At 50.6% G+C, this 24,759-nt stretch overlaps 1 protein-coding gene across 1 annotated transcript in view; it reads left to right on the forward strand.

Moving 5' to 3' along the window:
- Positions 1-573: 573 nt before the first annotated feature.
- Positions 574-24,759, forward strand: part of ACAP3 (ArfGAP with coiled-coil, ankyrin repeat and PH domains 3) — a 102,842-nt gene continuing 78,656 nt past the window's right edge. Inside the window, exon 1 of the mRNA XM_058160879.1 lies at positions 574-1,062. Coding sequence (XP_058016862.1) covers positions 1,016-1,062 — 47 coding nt within the window. The 5' untranslated portion in view covers positions 574-1,015. The remainder of the gene's footprint in view (positions 1,063-24,759) is intronic.

Consider the following 24,759-nt stretch of genomic DNA (forward strand, 5'->3'; position numbering starts at 1 on the left):
TTTTAGCCTTCAGGCCTGCCTTCCTTCCTACCTACCTTCCTTCCTTCTGTCAAGTATGTATAAGATAACAGATATAAGTATAAACATGATTATAAATACAGGAAATGGCTACGAATAAATGGGGAGCAGTAAGACAGGGATGGCTGGTGTGCTTAAGCACCAATAAATTAATCATCTTAAATCTTAAATAATTTAATAATCTTAACTGCTCTTCTTGGCACTTCCCCACCCACCCCAAAGTCTCAACCTCTTTTTTCATTGATGGCTGGGTGGCTAAGACACTGAGCTTGTCGATGAGAAAAGTCGGCGGTTCGAATCCCCCTAAGCACGGGTTTCCCTGCCTGAGCAGGGGGTTGGACTAGATGACCTCCGAGGCCCCTTTCCAACTCTTGTTACCCATTCCCCTTCCTCCCCACCCTGGGGTTCAAGGATAGGGCCAGTCACCTCCTCCTGGCTGCCATCTAGGGGCGGTGGGGATATTTGCAACCCGGATCAAGGTCGGTGGGGGGGGCTGGATAAGAAGTCTTCGTCGGCGTCCGCCCCCCCCCATCTCCCTCCCCCATCGCCTTCAGGGAGCTGCTGGGCGGCCCCCCGGGAGCCGCTGCGCAAGGCGGCTGGGGCGTCGCTGCAGCGCGGTCGGCGGGGCCGGAGTTGGCCGACGCTCCCTGGGTTGCTGACAGCTCGGAGCCGCAGCCTGCCTGCCTCTTTCTCTCCACTCTCTCTCCCCCCTCCGCCTTTCTTCCAGGCTGCCAGCCGTGCGCCAAGGCGAGAGCGTGCGCGTTGCGCAGGGCGTCCCCGGACCGGCTCTCTCGCTCCTTCTCCTCTCCTCCAGCTCCGGTCCCTTTTTTTTTTTTGGGCTCGCTGCGGCTCCGGAGCGCGCGGGGGTTTGGAGATGCGCCTGCCCGGCTTGTGAAGCGGCCTCTCGCTCGGCTCTTTTTTTTTTCCTTTCCTTTCCCCCCCATCCCTTCTTCCCTTACCCTCCCCATCCCTCTCTTCCCTTTCCCCGACGGCCAAGATGACGGTGGAATTCGAGGAGTGCATTAAGGATTCGCCCCGATTCCGGTAAGCAAACCGGAGCCGCATCGGAGGGCGCCCGGGGAGGTGGTGGTGGTGATGATAGGGTGGAGAGGAGAAGGCGTTTTCTCGCCTGCATCGCCGGGTTTGGGCTGGCGGGGTTCAAGGTGGAAGGGGTTTTTTTTGGGGGGGGGGAAGGGGGGCGTTGGCAAGGTTCCTTGGGTGGGTGGAGGGGGAGGAGAGAGGGAGGGGGGGGGAGAAAGGGCTGCGGGTTACAGGCGCAACCACACACACTCTCGCACCCGCAGCGCGCTCGCCTATTGTTAAAGGATTCCGTCCCCGGGTCTCGGACGAGCTTGCCTGCCGCCGCGTATTAGCCAACGCAGAGGAGGCGAAATGGGGATGGTGAAAAAAACAACAACCACAAATTCTCCCTCCTCCCCCGCTTTGGCTACCCTTCAACCTGAGCTGGTGTGGGTGGGTGGGGGGATAGATAAGGCATCCTTTAGGGCTCCCACCCCCCTCCATAGTCTTCCCTCTACATCAAGGAAGCTAGTGTGCAGTTGTCTTACAACCTACCCTTGATTTCCCTGGGGAGGGGGGGTGGTAGGTGGATAACCTGTATGCCTCATGAGGTCTAGTCACCTGGCTGGCGTTTTTTGTGTGTGTGTGTGTTTTTTTTGCAGGGGGGCCTGCAGGCCTGCAAAGCTTGGTTACATTGACTTTGCTGGGGAAGGAGGGGGGAGGAGAGAGTGGCTTGCAGGAGCCCCCACGGCCAGATGGATGGATGGATGGATGGATGGACGGAGGGATGGACGGATGGATGGTGATGGACCAGGGGCCTCCGTGTGTCTGTTTCTGTCTCTCTCTGCAGCCGAACCAGCGCCGGCTCTCTTGCCTGGTGGTGGGAGAAACAAATCAAAGGCAGCACGGGAGGGGAAAAATGGGTGGCGCGCGGAAGCATCCCTCGAAAGCCAAATTGGACCCTGTCCAGTGTGTGGTGGTGGGGTGTGTGTGTTTCTGTGTGTGTGTTTCTGTGTGGGAGAATAAGGGGGAGCAGCTTGGGAATCGACACCACCGCTAGTTACAGGTGGGTTTTTGACCCTCTGGCCCTGAGACCTGAGACCTGCGGTAGTGGTGGTGACTTAGCAGTCAGGAAGGAAAGGAAGGAAGGGAGAAATGGGAAGGAAAGAAGGAAGGAAGGAAAGAAGGAAGGAAGGAAGGAAGGAAGGAAGGAAGGAAGGAAGGAAGGAAGGAAAGAAGGAAGGAAAGAAGGGAAGGAAGGAAGAAAGGAAGGAAGGAAGGAAGGGACTGCTGCAATCTTTCCCTCCCCTCCCTTGGTCACATCAAGGTCGTCCGTGGCCGTGCGTGTGTGTGTGTGTGTGTGTGTGTGTGTTAGAAGGGTGGAGGCTGGGAGGGGGCTACAGAGAGGGCCTGCCTGCCATCGTGATACACATGGGCTACTACATGCACAGGCCAGGACGCGCTGGCTCAAAATCCCTTCGAAGGGCAGGGTGGCGCAGAGAAGGGGGGAGCCAGCCCTGTTCCCGAAGCTTGGAAGGGAGCAGTGTGTGTGTGTCAAACGCTTGCTGGCGGATGTGTGAGTGTGCTAATATGTGTGTGTGTGTGTGTGAGAGAGAGGATCGGTACTGTATTGCTATCTATTATTTATTAGGTATTGATTTGAAGCATGACGTCTGCTCCACTTTTCAGCCTGAAACGTTCCCAGAAAGGAATTAGAGGCCTTGGGCTGACGCTGGGAAAAGACACAGCATAGTAAGAGGATAAAAGGAGAGGGCGGGGGGGCGGGGGGGGGGAAGAAAAGGAAGTCCCTGAGCCCCCCTTTCTTCAGAAGGGAAGGGAAGGCCGCTGGGTCACAAGAGAGCTGTAATTTGCTGCTTCTTTCGCGCGCCCCCAACACCCACATACACACACCTGTTAATTTCCTCCGAGAACCTGAAAAGCAGGGGAAGCAAGTGGCCATGTAGTCTCTGAGCATGCGCCGAAGGCTACCAGAGCTGGGCTTGCTAGCTTGTCCAGATGGCTCTTGGATGGCAACGGAAAGCTGCCGTAGGGATGGCGTGTGTTTTTGTGTGTGTGTGTGTGTTGTTGTTTTTTTGCATCTCTGTTTTGGTGCAAGGTGGTAAAAAGAGGTTGGGGAGGGGGAAAGGTTTTTGCTTCGGGGCCCTGCCATCTGGATCGAATTTTCTTTTTCCTCTCGGCGGTGGCTTCCCCTGCCATCCTCCAGGATTAAGATTAGATATTAAAGGACTGGAAGCAACGTTTGCTTATTCAGGGGTTTAGGCGCTTCTGCGTTCTCTTTGGTACCTTGAAAAGGTACCGGATTAGGTAAGATTTGAACGCTTTAATCCCAGGGCTTTGCTGTGCTCTTGATTCTTGTCGGTTCCTTCGACAGAGGATGTTTCTTTTCTCTTTGTACGTCCTCTGCTTGCATCGCGAGCCCAAACCTATATGAGTTTCCAGGACGGGGATGGGCAACTACGGCCTCTTTACGACCAGTGGACCCCAACTCCCAGAATCCTGAGATGGCCGTTCCCGATGAGCCGCTCGGGAATCCTGGAAGTCCACAGGTTGTTGCCTACCCCTGTTCCGGATCCCGTTATTGAAGGACAACTTCTCTCTGGCTGTCGCTGTCCATGGTACTTGGGGTAACCTCCTTTGGATCCCAAGAATTTGGAGAGGTTGCCCCTTTCTTTCTCTTCAGGTGTGGCCGGCTTTCCCAGCCGCACCTTAAACCATGTGAGTACGTAGAAGGAAGAGGATGGTTTGATTTTTTTTGGGGTGGGTTTGTTGTGATCCAACCCCGCTTTTTCAATAAGGTCATACCGAATTTATTTTGCATACTTCCGCACATCCTGAACTTTTCCATCCTCCGTAGATGAGCTTGGGTGCAGGCCGAATTTTTTTCCTAGCCTTATCTGGAGGTATATATCTGTATCTATATATTCCAAACTGCCAGGGACCTTTTGCAAAATAAAATTGTCGAAGCTCACCTTTGCAGCGTGACCTGAGGTTCTTGTGGGTGTGCAAATATGCATTTCCTCCACGAGACAAATGTGGTTTTTGTTTTTGTTTTTTATTTACATTTATATCCCGCCCTTCTCCGAAGACTCAGGGCGGCTTACAGTGTGTAAGGCAATAGTCTCATTCTATTTGTATATTTACAAAGTCAACTTATTGCCCCCCCAACAATCTGGGTCCTCATTTTATCTACCTTATAAAGGATGGAAGGCTGAGTCAACCTTGGGCCTGGTGGGACTAGAACCTGCAGTAATTGCAGGCAGCTGTGTTTTAATAACAGGCTATCTTACAGCCTGAGCCACCACGGCCCTAAGTCAGTTTAAGTTTAAAGTTTAAGTTTAAGGCCCTAAGTCAGTTTAAGTCAGTTCTCAGTTGTCTCTGAGCCCGAGTTACATTTGAGTGGCTTGGAGCCTCCGTTTTGCTCTGTTGGCTTGGAACAGCGAGCCAAAATGACGGGAGGGCTAGAAAAACTGCATTATACTTGTGAAGGATTGGATGAGACCAGGAATGGCCTTATGGACGGAAGGCAACGTATCTGGTGGGATTGTACTGAGACGAACTAATTTGACACAACCTGCTGAGGTGCGGTGTGGTTTTTCCTTTCTGGTTATTCGACGTAGCCGTGCGTTGTTACTCGTTCTTTTTTCCCCCCTTGACGTTCAGTTCTTTGAATATCGGTTTGGGAAGTTGCACTTCACAAGCATCCAACAACAACAACGAAAAAAAATAAAAATAAATAGGCCTGGATTGGGAAAACTGCATTCCGTCGGGATTTACAGAGGCATCTTGGCGCTCTGGATGTAAGTTAGAGACTGTTGCTGGGCCCTGATGAAATCTGGAACTTTTAGAGGGGGGGAGGTGAATCCTCCCTCGGCTTGTGGGGGTTGATTTGCTAAAGCTCGTGGATCTTGCTTTAAGCCCCCTGCCTTTGCTCTGCTTGGGAAAGGAAGTGCTCCGGCTGGGGGGGGGTGTATTTTTTTGGCAGCTGAGCTACTCGGAAACAAGAGACACTCTTCTACCTTGACCTTTGCACATTTCTAAGTTGGCTGGGTGGTTAGCGACGAGAGGCGAAGGAAGCCAAGGGTTCCCCCCCCCCAGACGTTACGAGAAAAGCGTGCAACCGTATAAGACTAGAAAAGGCGAGGGCAAACCGGGGTGGCAGGGGATGTGCAAAAACGAGGCAGGAATTGGAGAGATGGCCTCGCATAATGCTGCTTTTGCACGCAGGGCTCGTTTGAAATTCGGAGGGGAGATCGACACAAGGGGTGTGTGAAACGGGGAGAGGGGGGGAGCAAATTTGGGCGGAGTTTTGACCTTCCCCCCCCTTCTCTTTGTGACCTTCGATAATCTAACCTCGCCAGATCAGTTCCGTAGCACAGAGGAGAGGGGTGGGTGGGTGGGTGGGCTGGAAACGCATCCTTGGCCTTGAGCCAAATCGATGACCTCACTGATCAGATAGCCTCCCCCCTCCCCCCCCGTGGCCGTGTCTCTTTGTGGTGGGACTCCATGGGGGTGTGTGTGGAGGCTTTGGTGTGTGTTTGTTTAACACATCGGCTGTGGGGTTCGCCATCTTTGCGGGGATTGGCTCTTTCCAAAAAAACCCAGGCGCCTGGCGGTGTGTGGTGGCAGCGACCTAGAGTTTGCACTGAGCTCTTCGCGACCTTGGCTGAGTTCGAAAGAGCACGGCCAGGTTGGGGGCTGCTTTAGAAATTGGGTGGGAGATCGACAGGAAAAAAAACACGGGGCAGCCAGGTTGGCCAGGAAGTTGAGAAGACATCCTTAGGAAAAAGGGCAGCAGGAAACGGCTTAACACAACACGGTCCAGAAAAAATAGAGGGACGGGTCTATACCGTAAAGCCGCCAAGAATTAAACTGCTTGCTTGCCATGGGCCGAGACAGATTCAAAATGGACATCGGGTTTTCTTGGTTCAGGATTTGTGGATCTTTTGTTTCTTAAACTTATCCGACGATGGGCAGAAGGAAGAGTTATTTTTTTAAAAACAAACAAACATGGAATGGTTGCTTCTTTTTTTAAAAAAAAAAAAAACAATTGGGGGAGTAACCGGAATACTGAAAGAAAACAAGTTTGAATGATACTCTGGGTTTTTTTCCTAGCTTTAACGCACCGATGATAAATTTCAATAGAATGAATGAGTGTGTGTGTGATGGGTCATTTCTTCTTGTGAGCTGTCCAAGGGATAATGGTGGTGGGGGGATTGTTATAGTTTATGGATCGTTTGGCCCATCGGAAAGTTGGTTTAAAATGTATTGTGCTTGGAAAGCTTTTCAAACTTAGAAGTCGGCTGTTTTGTTAGCAGGCCTCTGGAAACATGGCTTTGGGAAAGGGAGTGTGTCTATTTTTAAGCAGAACTAATATAATATAGGAAGTCCTTGACTTATAACTACGGGCTTCCCCGTTGACTTTGCTCATCCGAAGGTCGCCACCCGGGGACGCTGCAACCGTCATAAATATGAATCAGCTGCCAAGCGTCCGAATCGGAGGTGGTATTGACTTACCTTCGCTACCGGTTTGCAAATGTGAGCCCCTCGAATGCGCAGGGCCTTCCGCGCATGCACAGATCGTCAAAAAAATGGGACGGGATGACGTCCGGGCGGGTGAGCAGGAGCTTCCTGACGCTGCTACGGGTTCGCCCGAACCGGGTAGAACCGGCTGAATGCCACCACTGCTCTGAATTCTGATCAGGTGACGACCACGGAGATGTTGCAATGGATAGAAGTGTGACAAACGGCCTTACTTTTTTTTCAGCGCCGTTGTCACTTTGAACGGTCACTAAGCGAGTAAGTCGAGGACTACCCGGAATGATTCGCTTTCGAGGCCCTATTTAAGCGTTCGTGGAGTGTGAAACTTGCCAGCAGCTTGTAAAATGCCCAACCTCCTTTTTGAATTTAAAAAAAACAGAGCCTTTTTTGCATACTATGTTTCTGGTTTTTCTGCATATTGTTTGTACTTCTTTGTGCAGATCTGTTACTTTGGAGGAAAACAAAAAGCCGTATCCGTAATAGTTGAATTTTATTGGAAATTTGGAAATTTATTTTCAAGGTTTTGTGGGGTTTTTTGGGGGGGGAATCCTTCCCCAAATGGCCTCAACAACTGAAGCCCAAATGAAGATGTTTTGAATGAAGAATGCCTTTTTTTTTAAATTGAACAAAATCAAGGTGTTTTTTTTTCCCCTTTAACTTTCCTGGGTGTCTGATTTATCCTTTGCTTCCTAAAGCATCGCTTTGAAAATGGGCCTTTTTAATTTAACTTTTTCGGTAGAGCAGGAAATGGTTTGGACCCTTCCGTGTTCTCCCATTTGGCAGAGCAGCGGTTTTGGCAGAAAGCTGCTCCTCCTTCACCAGGTCCCCGGCTTTTGAATCGGGCCCTTATTTCCTCTGAGCTTTTCACTGGGCTGGGAGTCGATTTGCAGACCTGATGCCAACAACAACGGACTGATTGGAGCTCAGAAAGAAAAATGGTTTGCTTTGGGGATGGTTGGCTTGCTGGCTGCAGAAAATCATGGCTTTGGAGGGATGCCTCCCTCCGTCTCATCCTATCTATCTATCTATCTATCTATCTATCTATCTATCTATCTATCTATCTATCTATCTATCTATCTATCCATACATCCCTCCATACATCCATAACATGCATGCATACATTCTCTCCTTCCTTCCTTTCCTCCCTTCTTCTGCCTCCCTCTTCCATGACTTTCCTTCTCTCCTCCCTCCCTCCCTCCCTCCCTCCCACCCACCCTATCTATCCAAACATCTATCCTCCTTCCCTCTTTCTTTCCTCCCTCCCACGCTATCTATCTATCTATTTATCTATCTATCTATCTATCTATCTATCTATCTATCTATCCATACATACATCCTCTCCTTCCTTCCTTCCTCCCTCCCCCCTCTCACTATCTATCTATCTATCTATCTATCTATCTATCTATCTATCTATCTATCTATCTATCTGTCTATCCATACATACATCCTCTCCTTCCTTCCTTCCTTCCTTCCTCCCTCCCCCCTATCTATCTATCTATCTATCTATCTATCTATCTATCTATCTATCTATCTATCTATCTATCCATACATACATCCTCTCCTTCCTCCCTCCCTCTCTCCCTCTCACTATCTATCTATCTATCTATCTATCTATCTATCTATCTATCTATCTATCTATCTATCTATCTATCTATCCATACATACATCCTCTCCTTCCTCCCTCCCTCTCTCCCTCCCTCTATCTATCTATCTATCTATCTATCTATCTATCTATCTATCTATCTATCTATCTATCTATCATTTATCTATACATACATACATACATCCTCTCCTTTCTTCCTTCCCTCCCTTCTTCTCCCTCCCTCTTCCATGACCTTCTTTCTCTCCTCCCTCCCTCCCTCCCTCCCTCCCTCCCTATCTATCTATCTATCTTCCTTCCTTCCTTCCTTCCTTCCTTCCTTCCTTCCTTCCTTCCTTCCTTCCATCCATCCATCCATCCATCCATTTACACCAGCCAGGATCTGTGGCAGGCACAGTTCTGCAAAATATCCAGCTGAGGAAGGCTGTTGGGTCAATCTGAAGATAAACAAATCAAAGTCCTATAAACGGCATATTTCCAATTCAGGGCCTTCCCTGCAGCATCCAGGTCTCATCCCTCTCTCCTAATCCTCTTTCTTTTGTAAATTGGTTTTTCAAAACGTGTATTAAAATGTGAACGACAACGGGATTTGGTTAGGAAAGGGAAGGGAGGCCCAGATCCCTAATATTGGACTGGGAATACACGATATGAGTGTGAAGTAACATTTGTGGGGTTGGTTTGTTCATAAAAAAAAAACGTGGGTTGCATAGCTACTTTGAGTGTCGATCTCGATAAGAACAGATAAAACAGAAGAAGGGCAAACAAGTACTTAAAGGCTGATGGGAATTGTAGTCCAGTCCATTTTCTAACCAGGCTGGAAAAAGCTGATGTTTTTGAGGAGGCATATAAAAGTGAATTGAATTCTGTTTAGTTTAAAAAAAAAAAACGACAGAGAAGAATTGACTTAAATCTTGTTGATCCTACTCGGCTTCTCCGCCTGGTTGGTGCAACGTGGACCTTGTAGAGGCAAGTCTTAATTTCTGGAAAACAAACTTTAATTACCTGGAAAGACCTGTTTGGAGTGCATTTTTTCCCCCTATGGTTCTGCTGGCTGCGCTCACCCAATTGGCATTTCTGGTGTCGCCTGGCTGAGGAGTCACAGCCCTGACTGACGTCAGCAGCCCCCCGTGGAGCGGTTTGGCTGACTCACTATCACTATCACCTGTAATCGGGGATGCCCCTCAGATCTACCTTAAGGGAAAGCGGGGAGTTGGGTTTGTATGTATGTATGGATAGATAGATAGGGAGGGAGGGAGGGAGGGAGGGAGGGAGGAAGGAAGGAAGGAAGGAAGGAAGGAAGGAGAGGATGTATGTATGTATAGATAGATAGGGAGGGAGGGAAGGAGGAAGGAAGGAAAGAGAGGAGAGGATGTACGTATGGATAGATAGACAGGAGGGAGGGAGGGAGGGAGGGAGGAGAGGATGTATATATGGATAGATAGATAGGGAGGGAGGAACGAAAGAAGGAAGGGAGGAATGGGGATGTAGGTATGGATAGATAGATAGATAGATAGATAGATAGATAGATAGATAGGGAGGGAGAGGGAGAGGGAGGGAGGGAGGAAGGAGAGGATGTATGTATGGATAGAAAGATAGGGAGGGAGGGAGGAACAAAAGACGGAAGGAAGGAGGATGCATGTATGTATGTATGGATGGATAGATAGATAGATAGGGAGGCAGGGAGGAAGGAAGGAAGGAAGGAAGGAAAGAGGATGTATGTATGGATAGATAGATAGGGAGGGAGGAACAAAAGACGGAAGGAAGGAGGATGCATGTATGTATGTATGGATGGATAGATAGATAGATAGATAGGGAGGCAGGGAGGAAGGAAGGAAGGAAGGAAGGAAAGAGGATGTATGTATGGATAGATAGATAGGGAGGGAGGAACAAAAGAAGGAAGGAAGGAGGATGCATGTATGGATAGATAGATAGGAAGGAAGGAAGGAGAGGATGTATGTATGGATAGATAGATAGGGAGGGAGGGAGGAACAAAAGAAGGAAGGAAGGAGGATGGATGGATGGATAGATAGGGAGGGAGGGAGGGAGGGAGGGAGGGAGGGAGGGAAGGAGGAAGGAAGGAAGGAAGGAAGGTTTGTCCTTCGGAATCCCCTATCACACCAAGCCACCACTTGTTTCCTTTTGGGCTGGTCCTGAAGCCCATTAAAAAAAAAGACACCCAGCATTTTAATTATGTTTTTCAACGGGGACGTGTCCGGAGCGAAACATAGTCAGAGCCTGGCTAGTTGGGCTCAGGGGCTAAGACGCTGAGCTTGTCGGTCAGAAAGGTCGGCGGTTCGGCGGGTTCGAATCCCTAGGGCGTGAGCAGTGGGTTGGGCTAGATGACTTCCAAGGTCCCTTCCAATTCTTGTCACTGTAGCTAATTTCAGTTTTGGAAGCATGCAATTCCCAGGATGGCTCCTGCGTGTCGTCCCTCCCCCACCCCCTTCAAAACAAGGGATGAAAAAGTGACGGCTTCAAATCGAATTAAATCCCTCCCTGCCCTTTGATAGGATTAGCTTGAGGAGGTGAAAATCCTGGTGCCCAGAGTTACATTTTGCAGTGATGTCCAGTGAGGTCTTGTTCTAAACTGTATCTAGTTATAGGGTTAGTTGTGGTTTCTTTTTTCTTTTTTCTTTTTGGTGGGGTGTTGTTATGTTTGGGTCCACATTCTGTAATTTGCTTCTTTCTATAAGGGTTTAATTTCCTTGGGCGAATGGTTTTTCCTATGGTGTTTGCCAACCGATCTTGTATTTCGTTTACTGTACATTCTCTTAGCCAAGAGGGAAAATAATGTCTTCTTTTGACTTCAACAGTCCATGCGAGAGTAGAGTAGATAGAACAGAGCCGAGCCGAGCCGAGCCGGACCGAACCGAACCTTCTTTATTGGCCAAGTATGATTGGACACACAAGGAATTTGTCTCCGGTACGCGACAAGACAAATTAAAGGCCAGTTTGGTCTAGTGGTTAGGACACCAGACTAAGTCACCCAGCTGGCTTTCCTGGCTAAGACGGCATTCGAACTCGCCTCCCACCTTAGCCATGAAAGCCAAGCTGGGTGACTTTTGAGCCAGTCACTTTCTCTCAGCCCAACCTACCTCACAGGGATGTTGTTTAGGGGGGAAAATAGGAGGAGGAAGGCGTGTTGGATAGGTTCATCACCCTGAGGTGGTGATACAAATGAAATAAATAAATAAATAAATAAATAAATAAATAAATAATAATAATAATAATAATAATAATAATAATAAAGGATTCCTATCCCATGGATTTAAAGCATTCAAGAAAGGAATGAGGATGAAATTTATAGCTCTTAAGGGTCCTGGAGGAGGTGTGAGTGTGGGGAATTCTGGGAGTTGAAGCCCCCCACATCAAATGGTTTTTCCACCTAGGGAGGCGCAAAATTGGCTGGCAAAATAGGGAGTTGGGGGGGGTGTTGAAGTGGGGGGGGAGGCTGTGGATTTGTCGGATTGAATTCTCAGCTGCCAATCCCTGCTTCTTTAGCTAGGCCGCCTCCTGAATTCCTGGCTGGGGGATTCTGGGAGTTGGAAGTTTTCAAGCTGCTAAGGTTGAGAAGCTTCCATGCAAACCACAGGAAGCTAGACAGAAGTTACCCGTCTTCCTACTTAACTCGGTTCTCTATTCCGAGAGTCATGAGGACTGGAACCTTCGCTTCAATTTTAGAGACATTGAAAGAGGCAAAAAGTTTCCGTGCTTTGTCCGCGTTACGTCACTTTTTTTTTTTTTAAGTTAGTCTCCGCGCTGCCAAAAGTTTTTTTTTTTCTGGAACTGAGCCAGGCTCAAAACTTTAAGCCCTTTCTGTCAAAACTGATTGGATGGATTTAATTCTTGGGAAAATAAACACAAAAGGTGTCTCTCCCTCCCTCCCTACCCCCCCCCCGTGTGTGTGTGTGTGTTTGTGTGTGTGTGTACATTTGTTCCCCTGGTTTGGATCCCATTTTCAAGCTGGTCTGTTGAAAGGAAAAAAGTCTGTGCGAAAGGAAGGAAGGTGGGCAAACAGTGGATGACGATGGACGGTTGTCTGAATTCAGAGGTGGGCAGCCCCAGGCGGAAACAATTGCTTGGCTATTAAATAAGCAGCCGGTTTTAGCTTAGCCCTAAACAAGATTTGTGCAGTGTTGGTTGGTGAGATAATGTCCCTTCCCCAAAGGTTTCTGTAAGAAAGGATGCAGGTCTGGTGCGAATGACTAACCAAAAGGCAATACTGGGGAACTTTGAGGGAAGGAGAAAGAGCTATTCTCAGTACTTTATATATTGATTTAATTGTTATAATGCAACAGAGAAGAGAAGAGAAGAGAAGAGAAGAGAAGAGAAGAGAAGAGAAGAGAAGAGAAGAGAGGAAAGAAGGCGGAAGGGGAGGAAGGACGGAAGGAAAGGAGGGAAGGAAAGAAAGAAGGAAGGCAAGGAAGGAAGGAAAGGCAAGCAAGGAAGGAAAGGAAAGGAAAGGAAGGAAAGAAAGAAGGAAGGAATGAAAGGCCAGGAAGGAAGGAAGGAAGGAAGGAAAGGCAAGCAAGGAAAGAAGGAAGGAAGGGAAGGAAAGGAGGGAAAGAAAGAAGGAAGGAAGGAAAGGAAGGAAGGAATGTAGGAGAGGCAAGGAAGGAGGGAGGGAAGGAAGGAAGGAAGGAAGGAAAGGCAAGGAGGGAGAGAGGGAAGGAAAGAAGGATTGATGGATGGATCTGGATCAGTGTTAGTATAGTGCAACGGCAATGATACTGTGTGAATCCAGAGAATGGGTTCATTCCATGAGCAGGTTGTTCCCTTGAAGCAGCCTAGAACTACTCATCTCTGACAGGTGGATGCTCCCACCTGACTCTTCAGAAAACAGTTCTTTAAAACTACCCCTGGCTGGGCCGATGCATTGCTGTAGTTCTATAAAACATGGTTTGCGGAGCCAATGACGAACTGGCTACCTGCTTCATCACAGGGTGTTTTAACCACGTTCCGTCGACCGCCCTCGTGCATTCAGAGGCATGGCTTGTCTCTTAAACATGGTTTAAGATAGGGGATAATTTGCAGTCCAACGAATTCAGGGTCGTAAAAAGGGAGTTTCGGGTTCACGCTGCGAAGGCCGGCCAATCAATCACGTCCGGAGGCATTACGGTGTGTGTGTGCGAACTGAACTTGCTAGTCCCCGGACGCCGTTTTCCTTAACCGGCAGCGGCTCTTCGGGCCTATGGCAAGAAGCCTTTCCCATGTAACAGAAACAGAGTTGGAAGGGACCTTGGAGGTCATCTAGCCCAAACCCCTTCTCATGCAGGAAACCTGTACTAGGGATTCGAACCACTGAACTGCCGGCCTTTTGGACCGACAAGCTCAGTGTCTTTCTAGCAGGAACAGACACAGCAGCTGCTTTGTTCTCTCCCTGGGAATCTCTGGGGCCGGCAGGAAGTGGGGGGCCTCGCTCCTCCACCATGGCCGTATCCTGAGGGTGCATGAAGCGGCCTTTTGTAAGCGTCTGGCCAGAAAGGAGAGGCTGGCTCTTTAATCCCTGCCTCTTGCTACGGGGCTGGCTGAATTGTTGTGGTCCGCCAGCTGCCTGCGGAGCTGGCAACGGAGTCGGACGGCGATGAGGCTGAGGAAGAGCGTGGGCCAGTCCTGGAGGCTGGGGAAGGCCCGGATGAGGGCTCTGCGTCGGAGGCAGAGATGGGGGCCCGGGCCATCAGGGAGTGAGGTGCAGACTCCAGAGGCGGACAGTAGTGAGGCAGAGGAACAGGAGGAGCCTGTTCCTAATGCACGCATGAGAAGAGCTGCCAGAAGGCAAGAGCAGCTCAAGCAAAGAGGACGACTCAGGAGTAAGGCCAAGAGATGATTGGCCCCTCCCATAAGGCTTAAAACAGACCAGCAGCAGCGTTTGGGCTCTTTGCCGGAAAACAATGTTGATAGCTTTGTTTTGTTGCATTTGTTTTGTATCAGTGTCTTCTGAACTTTTGCCGAGAAAGGCCTTTGGCAGTTTGCCTAATTGGACCAAGGTTGGTGATAGGACTGAGGAATTTGTGTTGGGAGTGCAGGAGGCCGAGTGCTGCCTGTCACACACCCTGGCCACGCCCACGATGGCCACGCCCATCAGCTGGTCATTAGGGCAGAGAACTGGTTGTTAAATTATTTGAATCCCACCGCTGCGAGTAGCGCTACGGGGAAGGGGAGAGGGGTCCCAAACCGGTGTGAATCCTGATTGGCCGTTTGGGATTTCTGCAACGGAAGTGTACGCGTTTACAGCCGTCCGTTGCCCTTCTACGGATCCCGTATTTCCCGAAAAAAAAAAAAAGGCACATTAAAAACATCCCTTTGCAATATTCAGCCCCGCTCAGCTTGGAGACGGCCCTGCCATTACAGAGAGGGGCCGGGGAGGAGAGTCGATTCGGGGTTGTGTTGTGTTGTGTTGACCCCCTCCGGTTTTCCTCCACATACCACAACCGTCCTCAAAGGCTCCCCTTGTTTGCCATGACCCCGGGAAGCCCCGGGGGCTGCTGATGTGCCTTGGGAGAGGCTGCGCCATTCACTCCTCTCTTTGCCACTCTCTTAATTTTCTTTACGATATTTGGCTTTGCGTCTCCCTCCCACCGGCCGCCGCAAATTCCTGCTGTTTTTTTTTTTTTTTTGGGCCTCCTGATCGGATCCGGGATTTGGATCATCTGGTTGGGTTGTTGGGGGAACTTGTGCGGTTGCTGAGTCTCCCCGGATGCCCTCTCTGACCGCCCCAGGACGAGAACTGGGCATTTTCAAAAGCAGGAAACGAGAGAACGGCGGTTCCAGATACCTCCCCAAAAAAGCCTCTCATTTCCACATCTTTGACAGCCCTCCGGTTCACATGTGACCATCCATAGAACAACTCATTCTTTCTCTTTCGCCTGCCTGCCTCCTTCCCTTCCTTCTCTTTGTGTGTGTGTGTGTGTGTGTGTGTGTGTGTTTTCCGTATTAAACTATACTTTCAAAGTGCCTTGCCAGGAAGGGTACCCTCCCTGCTGGTTTTCAAAAAACAAAAAAACAAAAAAAACCACACAACACACTAGCCTGCTGGATGACACGGCTTATCAAGCAATGCATTATTCCTTTGGCTAGAGAGGGTATGTTTTTGGAAATGTTGCCTATTCAAGTTTCTAGTCCCTGAGTTTTGCATTGTTTGAAACCTAATCCTATTTGAGAAGGGGTTTTTTGGTCCTTCCTTCTGCAATTATATTGGCTTTGTAGCGGTGGCTTTATTCGATGACCGATCGCATTTTCTGTTGGGTTTTATTTATTTATTTATTTTATATTATTTTGGGGTATCTTCGGAACTGACCCTATGGGATGGAAACTCCCACACGGCCTGATGACAGGGCCCTGCAGTTTTGTGCGCAGGCAACAGCACCAGAATGGTTTGTGCCTCTATGTGCTGTGTTTTTCCGTTTCTCGGTTTGGCCTATCACCCTGGGATTTCCGGAGGTCAGAAATGGGCCCGTTTCTGGATTGCCGGAATTTACAGTAGGCCCGTTTTTCACACTCCTAGAGCCTACGCCCGTGCCCTGCACTTACCTGGCATCCAAAATGGGCTGCGTGGAGACTCCTGGGAGGGGCAGGGCAGGGTGGGCGGGGTCAGCCAATCCTTGCAACAACCGGTTTGGCGAACCTGATTAAAATTAACATCCGGTTCGATTAAAATTAACATCCGGTTCGCCCGAACCGGTGCGAACCGGCTGAATTCTACTCCTGGGTTGAAGACGTCTCGCTCCAAGGGTCTGCGATCTTCCTCTCGCAGAAGGACCATTATGACATTAAGAGAACATGATGAGATGAAGAAGAAGAAGAAGACAAAAAATGAGGGATCAAGCCATCACAGAAGAGAACTGGGCTGTCACCCTGGGAGTTGTCAATATACAGGTTGCTTCCAGGAAAAGGAAGAAAATTAAAAAAAAAAATATGTGGGTGAAAAATCCTCCAGGCAAGATAATTGGTGATTTCTATTCCAGGATCATCTCATGATGAATGTCGGAATAATAATTATTATTGCGGGTGATTTTAGCCACGCGTCGGCAACTGAACGAGCCTTTGCAAAAAAATATTTTTTTTAATCCTGAAAACCCATAATTTGGAGCCTGATGCCTCCGCTGGAAACAGGGTACTGAGCTGGAGGAGTGTTGGGTGGGCTGCTGGGGGTTCGGGAGAACCTCTAGCTAAGATTCTGTGCAGTTCGGACAACCCCCAAATCCCACTCCTGGCTGGCCCCACCCACCCTGCCCTGCCCCTTCCCAGGAATCCCCATGCGGCCTGTTTTGGATGCAGGTAAGTGCAGGGTCTGTGTGGAGGCCTCCGGAGGGACTTCGGAGCCTGGGGAGGTCGTTTTTGTCCTCCCAGAGGCTCGAGGAAAGCCTCCAGAGCCTGGGGAGGGCAAAAGCGTCCCCCCCCCACACACAGTGGTGCAGGGGGTCAACTAGGCCAAGCCCACCATGGCCACGCCACCCAACAACTGGGCAGAGAACCCCTTGCTAAAATTTTTGAAGCCCACCCCTGGTAGGCGGCACAGCTCATCTTGTGTAGTCCGGTTGCAACTGGAGCCAACAACACAACTTTCATCTGTGCGTTGGTGGTCATTTGTTGTGAATTTGGAGGTTTGCTTTTGGGTTTTTAGGGTTGCGCAATGCTAGCTTGGCCAGACCGCTAGCCAAGCATGAGGAATTGATCAAGCAACCGTACAGGGCTACAGTTGAATCCTTGAGCCATCCGCTTCATGTCCCTGATTAGTTGGAACTTAATGTACCAAGAGTCCTCGACTTACGACGGTTCGTTTAGTGACCCTTAGAAGTTATAAGTGTTGAAAAAAAATGACTTAGGGGTGTTTTGTTGTTCTTGTTGTAGCATCTCTACAGTCTCATGATCAAAAATTCAGGCGCTTGGCAACTGGCATGTACTTAATGACGGTTGCAGTGTTCCCGGGGTCACATGATCCCCTTTTGCGAACTTCGGACAAGCAAAGGTTCGCTTAACAGCCGTGTCACTGACTTGACCATGGCAGCGATTCACTTAACAACTATGCCCCCCCAAAAAAAGGTTGTAAAATGGGTCAGAAATCACTTAACAAATCTCTCGTTTGACAGCAGAAATTGTTGGGCTCAACAGTGGTCGTAAGTCGAGGACCACCTGTATAGTTAGCGAGGAGCAAGGCCCTTAGCTTCATGGTTTTCCTCTTCCTGTGACTTCTTCTGCGGGAATTGTTTGCAAAGAGGCCGAACTTTGAAAAACGTTATCGTTTTCCTTCAGCAAGGAAAGTCTATAAACTGCCCTCGACTGTTGCCAGAGTAGGTGAGCCAAAATCTCTAGAAAGATTTCCTCAGCCTTTATTCCTGGTTCTTGGGTTGGATTAAACCCTCCATTGCCTTCAATGTGCCAGCACCTACTCTGCACCGAAAAAAAGGCCCTCCATGGCTGGAGACAAGGGAAAGAAAACGGCTTCAGCTTGGGTCCTTCCTAGGATGAACCGAGATAAAAGCCCAGGCGAGCCATTTTGCTTTCAGTGAAGTTACTGCTGTTTGGCCTTGATGGTTCAGGCCCAACACCCGTTTTTCTCAGCCTTGGCTGGGCTTGGCACGGCTTAAAAGGTCTGAGTCTTCTCAAAGCTGGTTTTGAAATTTGCCTCCAGCCTCGAGACTTTGTATCCGAAGCCACCTAACGGGCATAATGACGGCTTTGAATGGTGAGGAGAACGGCCAAGGGTGCGGGTGGATTTTGTTTTCCCCCCTCCGTCCATCCTTTGGTTAGAAGTTCTAAAATAAAAAAATCTAGGGGTGGGAAGATGTAGCTTCAAAACGATGTGCGTGGGCAAAGGAAGAGGGATGGTTTTCGTGTTCCATCACCTGTCTTCGGGTCAGAGAGAGAGAGAGAGAGACTTAGAAAGAGAGACTGAGAGAGAGAGAGAGAGACTAAGAGAGAGAGACACTAAGAAAGAGAAAAAGAGACTGAGAAAGAGAGAAAGAGACTAAGAAAGAGAGAGAGAGACTGAGAGAGACTAATAAAGAGAGAGAGAGAGAGAGAGAGACTGAGAGAGAGACAGAGAGAGGCCAAGAAAGAGAGAGACTGAGAGACTAAGAGAGAGAGAGAGAGACAGAGAGAGAGAGAGAAAGAGACTGAGAGAGAGAGAGAGAGACTGAGAGAGACTAATAAAGAGAGAGAGAGAAAGAGACTGAGAAAGAGAGAGAGACTGAGAGACTAATAAAGAGAGAGAGAGAAAGAGACTGAGAAAGAGAGAGAGACTGAGAGAGAGACAGAGAGAGGCCAAGAAAGAGAGAGACTGAGAGACTAAGAGAGAGAGAGAGAGACAGAGAGAGAGAGAGAAAGAGAGAGAGAGAGAGAGACTAAGAAAGAGAGACAGAGAGAGAAGGAGAGAGAGAGAGAGGCTGAGAGAGACAGAGACTAAGAAAGAGAGAGAGAGAGACAGAGAGAGAGAGAAAGAGACTGAGAAAAAGAGAGAGACAAAAAGAGAGAAAGAGAGAGAGAGGCTGAGAGAGACTGAGAAAGAGAGAGAGAGAGAGAGAGAGTGGGGTGGGTGGGCTGCCTGGCTTGACCCACATAGAGACTGGGCCAGCCCCCTGGCCTTTCTTTGCCCTTCTCTTCCACTCGCAAGGAAATCCCACCCCTTCTCCTCTTTTCAATGACCTGTCCTTGAATTTCCCAGGGAATAAATCCGATGAAATTACAGGAGATGGAAAAGGGGAGGGTGGAGGTAGGGAAGGTCTCCCCCGCCAATCTGTCAGGAGGAGGAGAGGGGTGTGTGTGTAATGTTGGTGGCTGGCCGTCCTCCTGGGAACCAGCCTTGTTTTTCCAAACGGCTTTCGCTCTCTGGAATCCAGGCGTGACGCAACGGCCTTTGGGAAAGGTTTCTCCTTTGCAGGAATTCCCACCGCGGTCCTCTGGTGTTTTTGAAGTCGAGAAACCTGCGGAGCCAGATTTCCTCAAAAGAGACCCGACCCGACAACAAAGCACGGACGCGTGCAAGACTTGGCCGGCATGCCGGCCAGCCTGCCTGCCCCTTTGCAGAGTCCCCATTCCGTGCTCCCCCCCACCCGACTCCCATAGGCTTTCCACCCACTCCCATCTTAATACTCAGCATTTTGGTTGCATTGTGAGGAATGGGAGCGAATAACCTAGGTCAGGGGCCTGCAAACTTGGCTCTTTGAAGACTTGTGGACTTTCAACTCCCAGAGTTCCTCAGCCAGCTTTGCTAAAGTTAAAGTCCACAAGTCTTCAAAGAGCCAAGTTTGCAGACCCCTGACCTGGCTCAGTGTTGGCGAACCTCAGGCGGGAGGGCCTGCCTGCATAAGCGCGGGTGCCAGGAACCGGAAGAGCAGCCGCCTGGTGCACATGCGGATGCCGGGAAGATGATCTTCCGGTTTCCAGCACGCACATGCCCACCGGCCGCCTGGTCTTCCGGTTTCTGCCGCGCTTGCCTCTGTGAAGACCGGCTGGCCAGTGTGCATGCGCGTGCTGGAAACCGGAAGATCATCTTCCCGGCATCCACATGCACATCGGGGGTGGGTGGGAAACTGTTCTTCCAGTTTCCAGCGCTCCTGCACATGTGAAGACCATCTGGCCAGCGCACCAGACCCCGGAAGAGCAACAGGCGACGGCTTGCTGCGTGCCACTTCCGGCACGTGTGCCATAGGTTTGCCATCATGGACCTAGGTTTTAGACTGCGGCAGCTGGCACTAAGCGGCCCAGCATTGAGATACGGAGAGAGAGGGAGAGAGAGAGAGAGAGAGGGAGGGAGGAAGAGAAACAGGGAGGGACGGAGGGAGAGAGAAAGAGAGAGAGAGAGAGGCTGAGAGAGACAGAGACTAAGAAAGAGAGAGAGAGAGAGAGAGAGAGAAAGAGACTGAGAAAGAGAGAGACAAAAGAGAGAAAGAGAGAGAGGCTGAGAGAGACTGAGAGAGAGAGAGAGAGAGAGTGGGGTGGGTGGGCTGCCTGGCTTGACCCACATAGAGACTGGGCCAGCCCCCTGGCCTTTCTTTGCCCTTCTCTTCCACTCGCAAGGAAATCCCACCCCTTCTCCTCTTTTCAATGACCTGTCCTTGAATTTCCCAGGGAATAAATCCGATGAAATTACAGGAGATGGAAAAGGGGAGGGTGGAGGTAGGGAAGGTCTCCCCCGCCAATCTGTCAGGAGGAGGAGAGGGGTGTGTGTGTAATGTTGGTGGCTGGCCGTCCTCCTGGGAACCAGCCTTGTTTTTCCAAACGGCTTTCGCTCTCTGGAATCCAGGCGTGACGCAACGGCCTTTGGGAAAGGTTTCTCCTTTGCAGGAATTCCCACCGCGGTCCTCTGGTGTTTTTGAAGTCGAGAAACCTGCGGAGCCAGATTTCCGCAAAAGAGCCCCGCCCCGACAACAAAGCACGGACGCGTGCAAGACTTGGCCGGCATGCCGGCCAGCCTGCCTGCCCCTTTGCAGAGTCCCCATTCCGTGCTCCCCCCCACCCGACTCCCATAGGCTTTCCACCCACTCCCATCTTAATACTCAGCATTTTGGTTGCATTGTGAGGAATGGGAGCGAATAACCTAGGTCAGGGGCCTGCAAACTTGGCTCTTTGAAGACTTGTGGACTTTCAACTCCCAGAGTTCCTCAGCCAGCTTTGCTAAAGTTAAAGTCCACAAGTCTTCAAAGAGCCAAGTTTGCAGACCCTGACCTGGCTCAGTGTTGGGGAACCTCAGGCGGGAGGGCCTGCCTGCATAAGCGCGGGTGCCAGGAACCGGAAGAGCAGCCGCCTGGTGCACATGCGGATGCCGGAAGATGATCTTCCAGTTTCCAGCACGCACATGCCCACCGCCGCCTGGTCTTCCGGTTTCTGCCGCGCTTGCCTCTGTGAAGACCGGCTGGCCAGTGTGCATGCGCGTGCTGGAAACCGAAGATCATCTTCCGCATCCACATGCACATCGGGGTGGGTAACTGTTCTTCCAGTTTCCAGCGCTCCTGCACATGTGAAGACCATCTGGCCAGCGCACCAGACCCCGGAAGAGCAACAGGCGACGGCTTGCTGCGTGCCACTTCCGGCACGTGTGCCATAGGTTTGCCATCATGGACCTAGGTTTTAGACTGCGGCAGCTGGCACTAAGCGGCCCAGCATTGAGATACGGAGAGAGAGGGAGAGAGAGAGAGAGAGAGGGAGGGAGGAAGAGAAACAGGGAGGGACGGAGGGAGAGAGAAAGAGAGAGAGAGGGAGACAGAGAGGGGGGAGAGAGAGGAGACAGAGAGAGAAGGAGAGAGAGAGGGAGGGAGAGAGAGAGAGAGGGAGGGAGAGAGGAAGGGAGGGAGAGAGGGAGGGAGAGAGGGAGAGAGAGAGAGGGAGACAGAGGGGGGAGAGAGGGAGACAGAGGGAGGGGGGAGAGAGAGGGAGGGAGGGGGAGGGAGACAGAGAGATGGAGGGAGGGGGAGAGAGGGAGAGGGAGAGAGAGAGAGAGAGAGAAAAGCTACCTAGCATTGATGACCTTCTACTACAGCGGCCCCCAACTTTTGGGGGACCAGGGACCGGTTCCGTGGAGAGGTTTTTCGTGGTTTCTTATCCTGCCTGCACCCCACGGGTCAGGGCTTTGCTTGTTTGCGCAGGCCAGTCTCTGGCTTGCCACGGATGGGGTTCCGGTCCACGGACCGTGGATCGGGGACCCCCTGTTCTACTGCGCCCAGTTTGGGGAGGTCCCCGCGGGGCCCACGCTGTGTGAAACCTGGCTTGGATGGGGTGCCACAGGCAAGGAAAACCCTTGCAGAGAAAGGAGGCTTGTTGGAGGACACAGTGGTTAGTGTTAAAAGCACTGACAATCCAGTTCCTGTAGCAGAGGCTGGGGAGAAAGAGAATGTTGTCTGGCAAAAGTTGGAAAAAAAAAAGAAAGAAAGAAAGAAAAAGAAAAACAGAGGGGGAAAAAACCCTCCAGTGTTCTTGAAACAGAAAGCAGTGAGCCACTCGGATCCCGCAAGCTTGGGGGAAAAAAAAGAGAAAAGAAATGAAAATAGACAAAGGACGAGAGAAGGAAGACGAGGGGGAACCGTCCCTTGCCAAATGCTGGCTCTGTTGAGGACAGATGATGGAGTGATGTGTAAGTCAATTGTTGCCCGGTTGATGAAGTCAGGCTGGGGCGGACAATCTCTGGTGTTGTGCGTGTGTGTGTGTGTGTGAGAGAGAGAGAGAGAGTATGCGCCTGCGATTTGCGAGCACGGCGCTGGTCCCTGCCTGCAGACAGAACACCTGCGAACTCTGGCTGGGAAACCGCTGGCTCGGGAAGGGTTAAGGACGCTTCCGCCGCAGCCTCGCTGGGTTTTGAGCTGGTGCCAGCTGCCTGGCACGGTTTATGAATGAGGCTGGGCGCTCCTTCTGCCAAGGACCAGAGAGAAGGAAGTTGGCACGAAAAGCATCTCCGTGCAGCTGTCGAAATCAATGGACGGGGCTCCTTCTCGCCCTCTCTTTCCCCCCCACCCCCGGCCCTCCCCGTACACCCCCCCCCCACAACTCCCTGCGAAAATAAGAGGGATGGGGACCTTAGCAAGAAAGAACTGGCAAGGACTCCTGGCCCCGCTGGAGCAAATGCCAGCTGCAAATAGGCCCAGATGAGAAAGGAAGAAAGCAAAAAAAAAGAAAGTTTTTTTTCCCTCTATACTTATAGGAAGAATCTCTATAGAGCTATAGGTAGTCCTCGGACTTACGGCCACACCCGAGCCCGATACGCCTGTCGCCCAGTGAGAAATTTGTTCAGTGCGTTTTGCTTTTCCGTTGGACGGCCTCTCTTGCCGCGGTTGTTAAGCGACTCACCGCCGCTCTTTTACGTTCGTCAGATAGTTGTTAAGCAAATCTGGCTCTCCCACCCACCCCTCCGTTGACTCGGCTCATCAGGAGGTCGCAAAAGGGGATCGTGTGACACCCTCTCCCCCCCCCCCAACACTGCGACCTTCATAAATACATGCCAGTTGCCAATTTGGATCATGTGACTTGGGCGGGGGGAGGAGGAGAAGGGGATGCTGCCATGGTTGTAAGTGTGAAAAGCTCCGTGCCAGCTGGGGGATTCTGGAAGTTGAAGTCCAGAAGTCTTAAAAGTTGACAGAAGTCGGACATCCCGAGCCTGGCTAGGTGGCTCAGCGGCTAAGACGCTGAGCTTGTCGATCGGAAAGGTCGGCGGTTCGGCGGTTCGAGCATCCCTAGCGCAGGCCTTCTGCCTGAGCAGGGGGGGTTAGACTAGATGGCCTCCAAGGTCCCTTTCCCAACTCTGTTCCTGTCACGTTTATCCCTGGTGTGGAAGCTTGCTGCTCCTGGTTGCTCTTTGAAGGATGAAGAAGCTGGTTCCGATGAAGGAAGAAACTCTCATGGAAGTTCAGTTCCCTCATTTCTTTTGGCTTGGAAGAAGTGCCCCCCCCCAATGTGACCTTCCCCTCCGGCGGTTCCCCCCCGTAGGCCTGGGCATAATTTAACTTGGAGGTTGGTGGTGGTGGGGGGATTCTGGAAAGGAAAGAAGATTTCCGGAGCGCAGCTGACTTTGTGTAAACAACTACCCTGTTTCAGAAGAGGGGTTTTTTGAGGGGTTTTTTTTTTTGGGGTGGTGGTGGTGGAAAATATTTTAAGAATTGCTTCGGTTGTGTGTGGCTGCGCGGGGTGATTTAATGACGGGGCCATTTCTGGGCTATGATGGGAATTTAAAGCATTGCTATTTGAAGGGCATCCCGCAAAAAAAAAAAAGAGTTTTTAAAAAAAAATTTGAAAAAGAGTCCGTTCTTTCCTTTTTGGCCCTTTCTGTTCCAAACTCTTCTCCTGGCTCAGATTTTAGAAGCTTGAAAAGCCACAATAAAAAAAAAGAAGAAAAACACACACACACACACACACAAACACACACACACACACACACACGCAAGCCGGCATTCCATTGCGAACTTGAATGGATTGGTCGATATCCGTCAAGGCTGAGAAGGACTAGGCTAGGAAGCATTAAAATCTTGGTTTTGCTGGTCTGCGTCTTGGGGGTAAGGAGGGTGGAAATCGGCCTTCCCGGTCGGTTTACTAAATTTGCAGCTGGGTTTTGGGCCTGCCCAGAAAAGGCAAGACGAGAAACTTGCTAAGGAGAGAAGCAACCTTGGAACGAAGGAGGCGCTTCCGAACAAGCGGGGGGAAACGATTAACCAGTGGAACGGCTTGCCACTAGAAGTTGTGGGGTGCTGGGGGTTTTTAAGAAGAGATTGAGCAGCCTGTTGGTTTGAAATTGTATGGAGCAGTGATGGCTAACCGCTGAGTGCCGAAAGTGCGCACCCACACACCCATAATGCAATGCGTGCATGCCCTCCGCCCCCGCGCATGTGCCCGACCCATGCATGTGCCCACCCCCCACCCCTACACATGTGCATGCAACCCCCCTCATGCACCTTGCCCTCCCCATACATGTGCACAGGACTCCAGCATTCACCCCATGCATGCACTGCAGAGACCCGAAAACCAGCTGGCGGGCAGGAAGCGCATGCACAGCGGAGCTAAGCTGGGGCGATGGCTCGTGTGCCCGCAGAAAGCGCTCTGCGTGCCACCTGTGGCACAGGCGCCCTAGATTCGCCATCATG

The sequence above is a fragment of the Ahaetulla prasina genome, chromosome 18 (genome assembly GCF_028640845.1).
Source record: "Ahaetulla prasina isolate Xishuangbanna chromosome 18, ASM2864084v1, whole genome shotgun sequence".
In the NCBI taxonomy this organism is placed as follows: domain Eukaryota; kingdom Metazoa; phylum Chordata; class Lepidosauria; order Squamata; family Colubridae; genus Ahaetulla; species Ahaetulla prasina.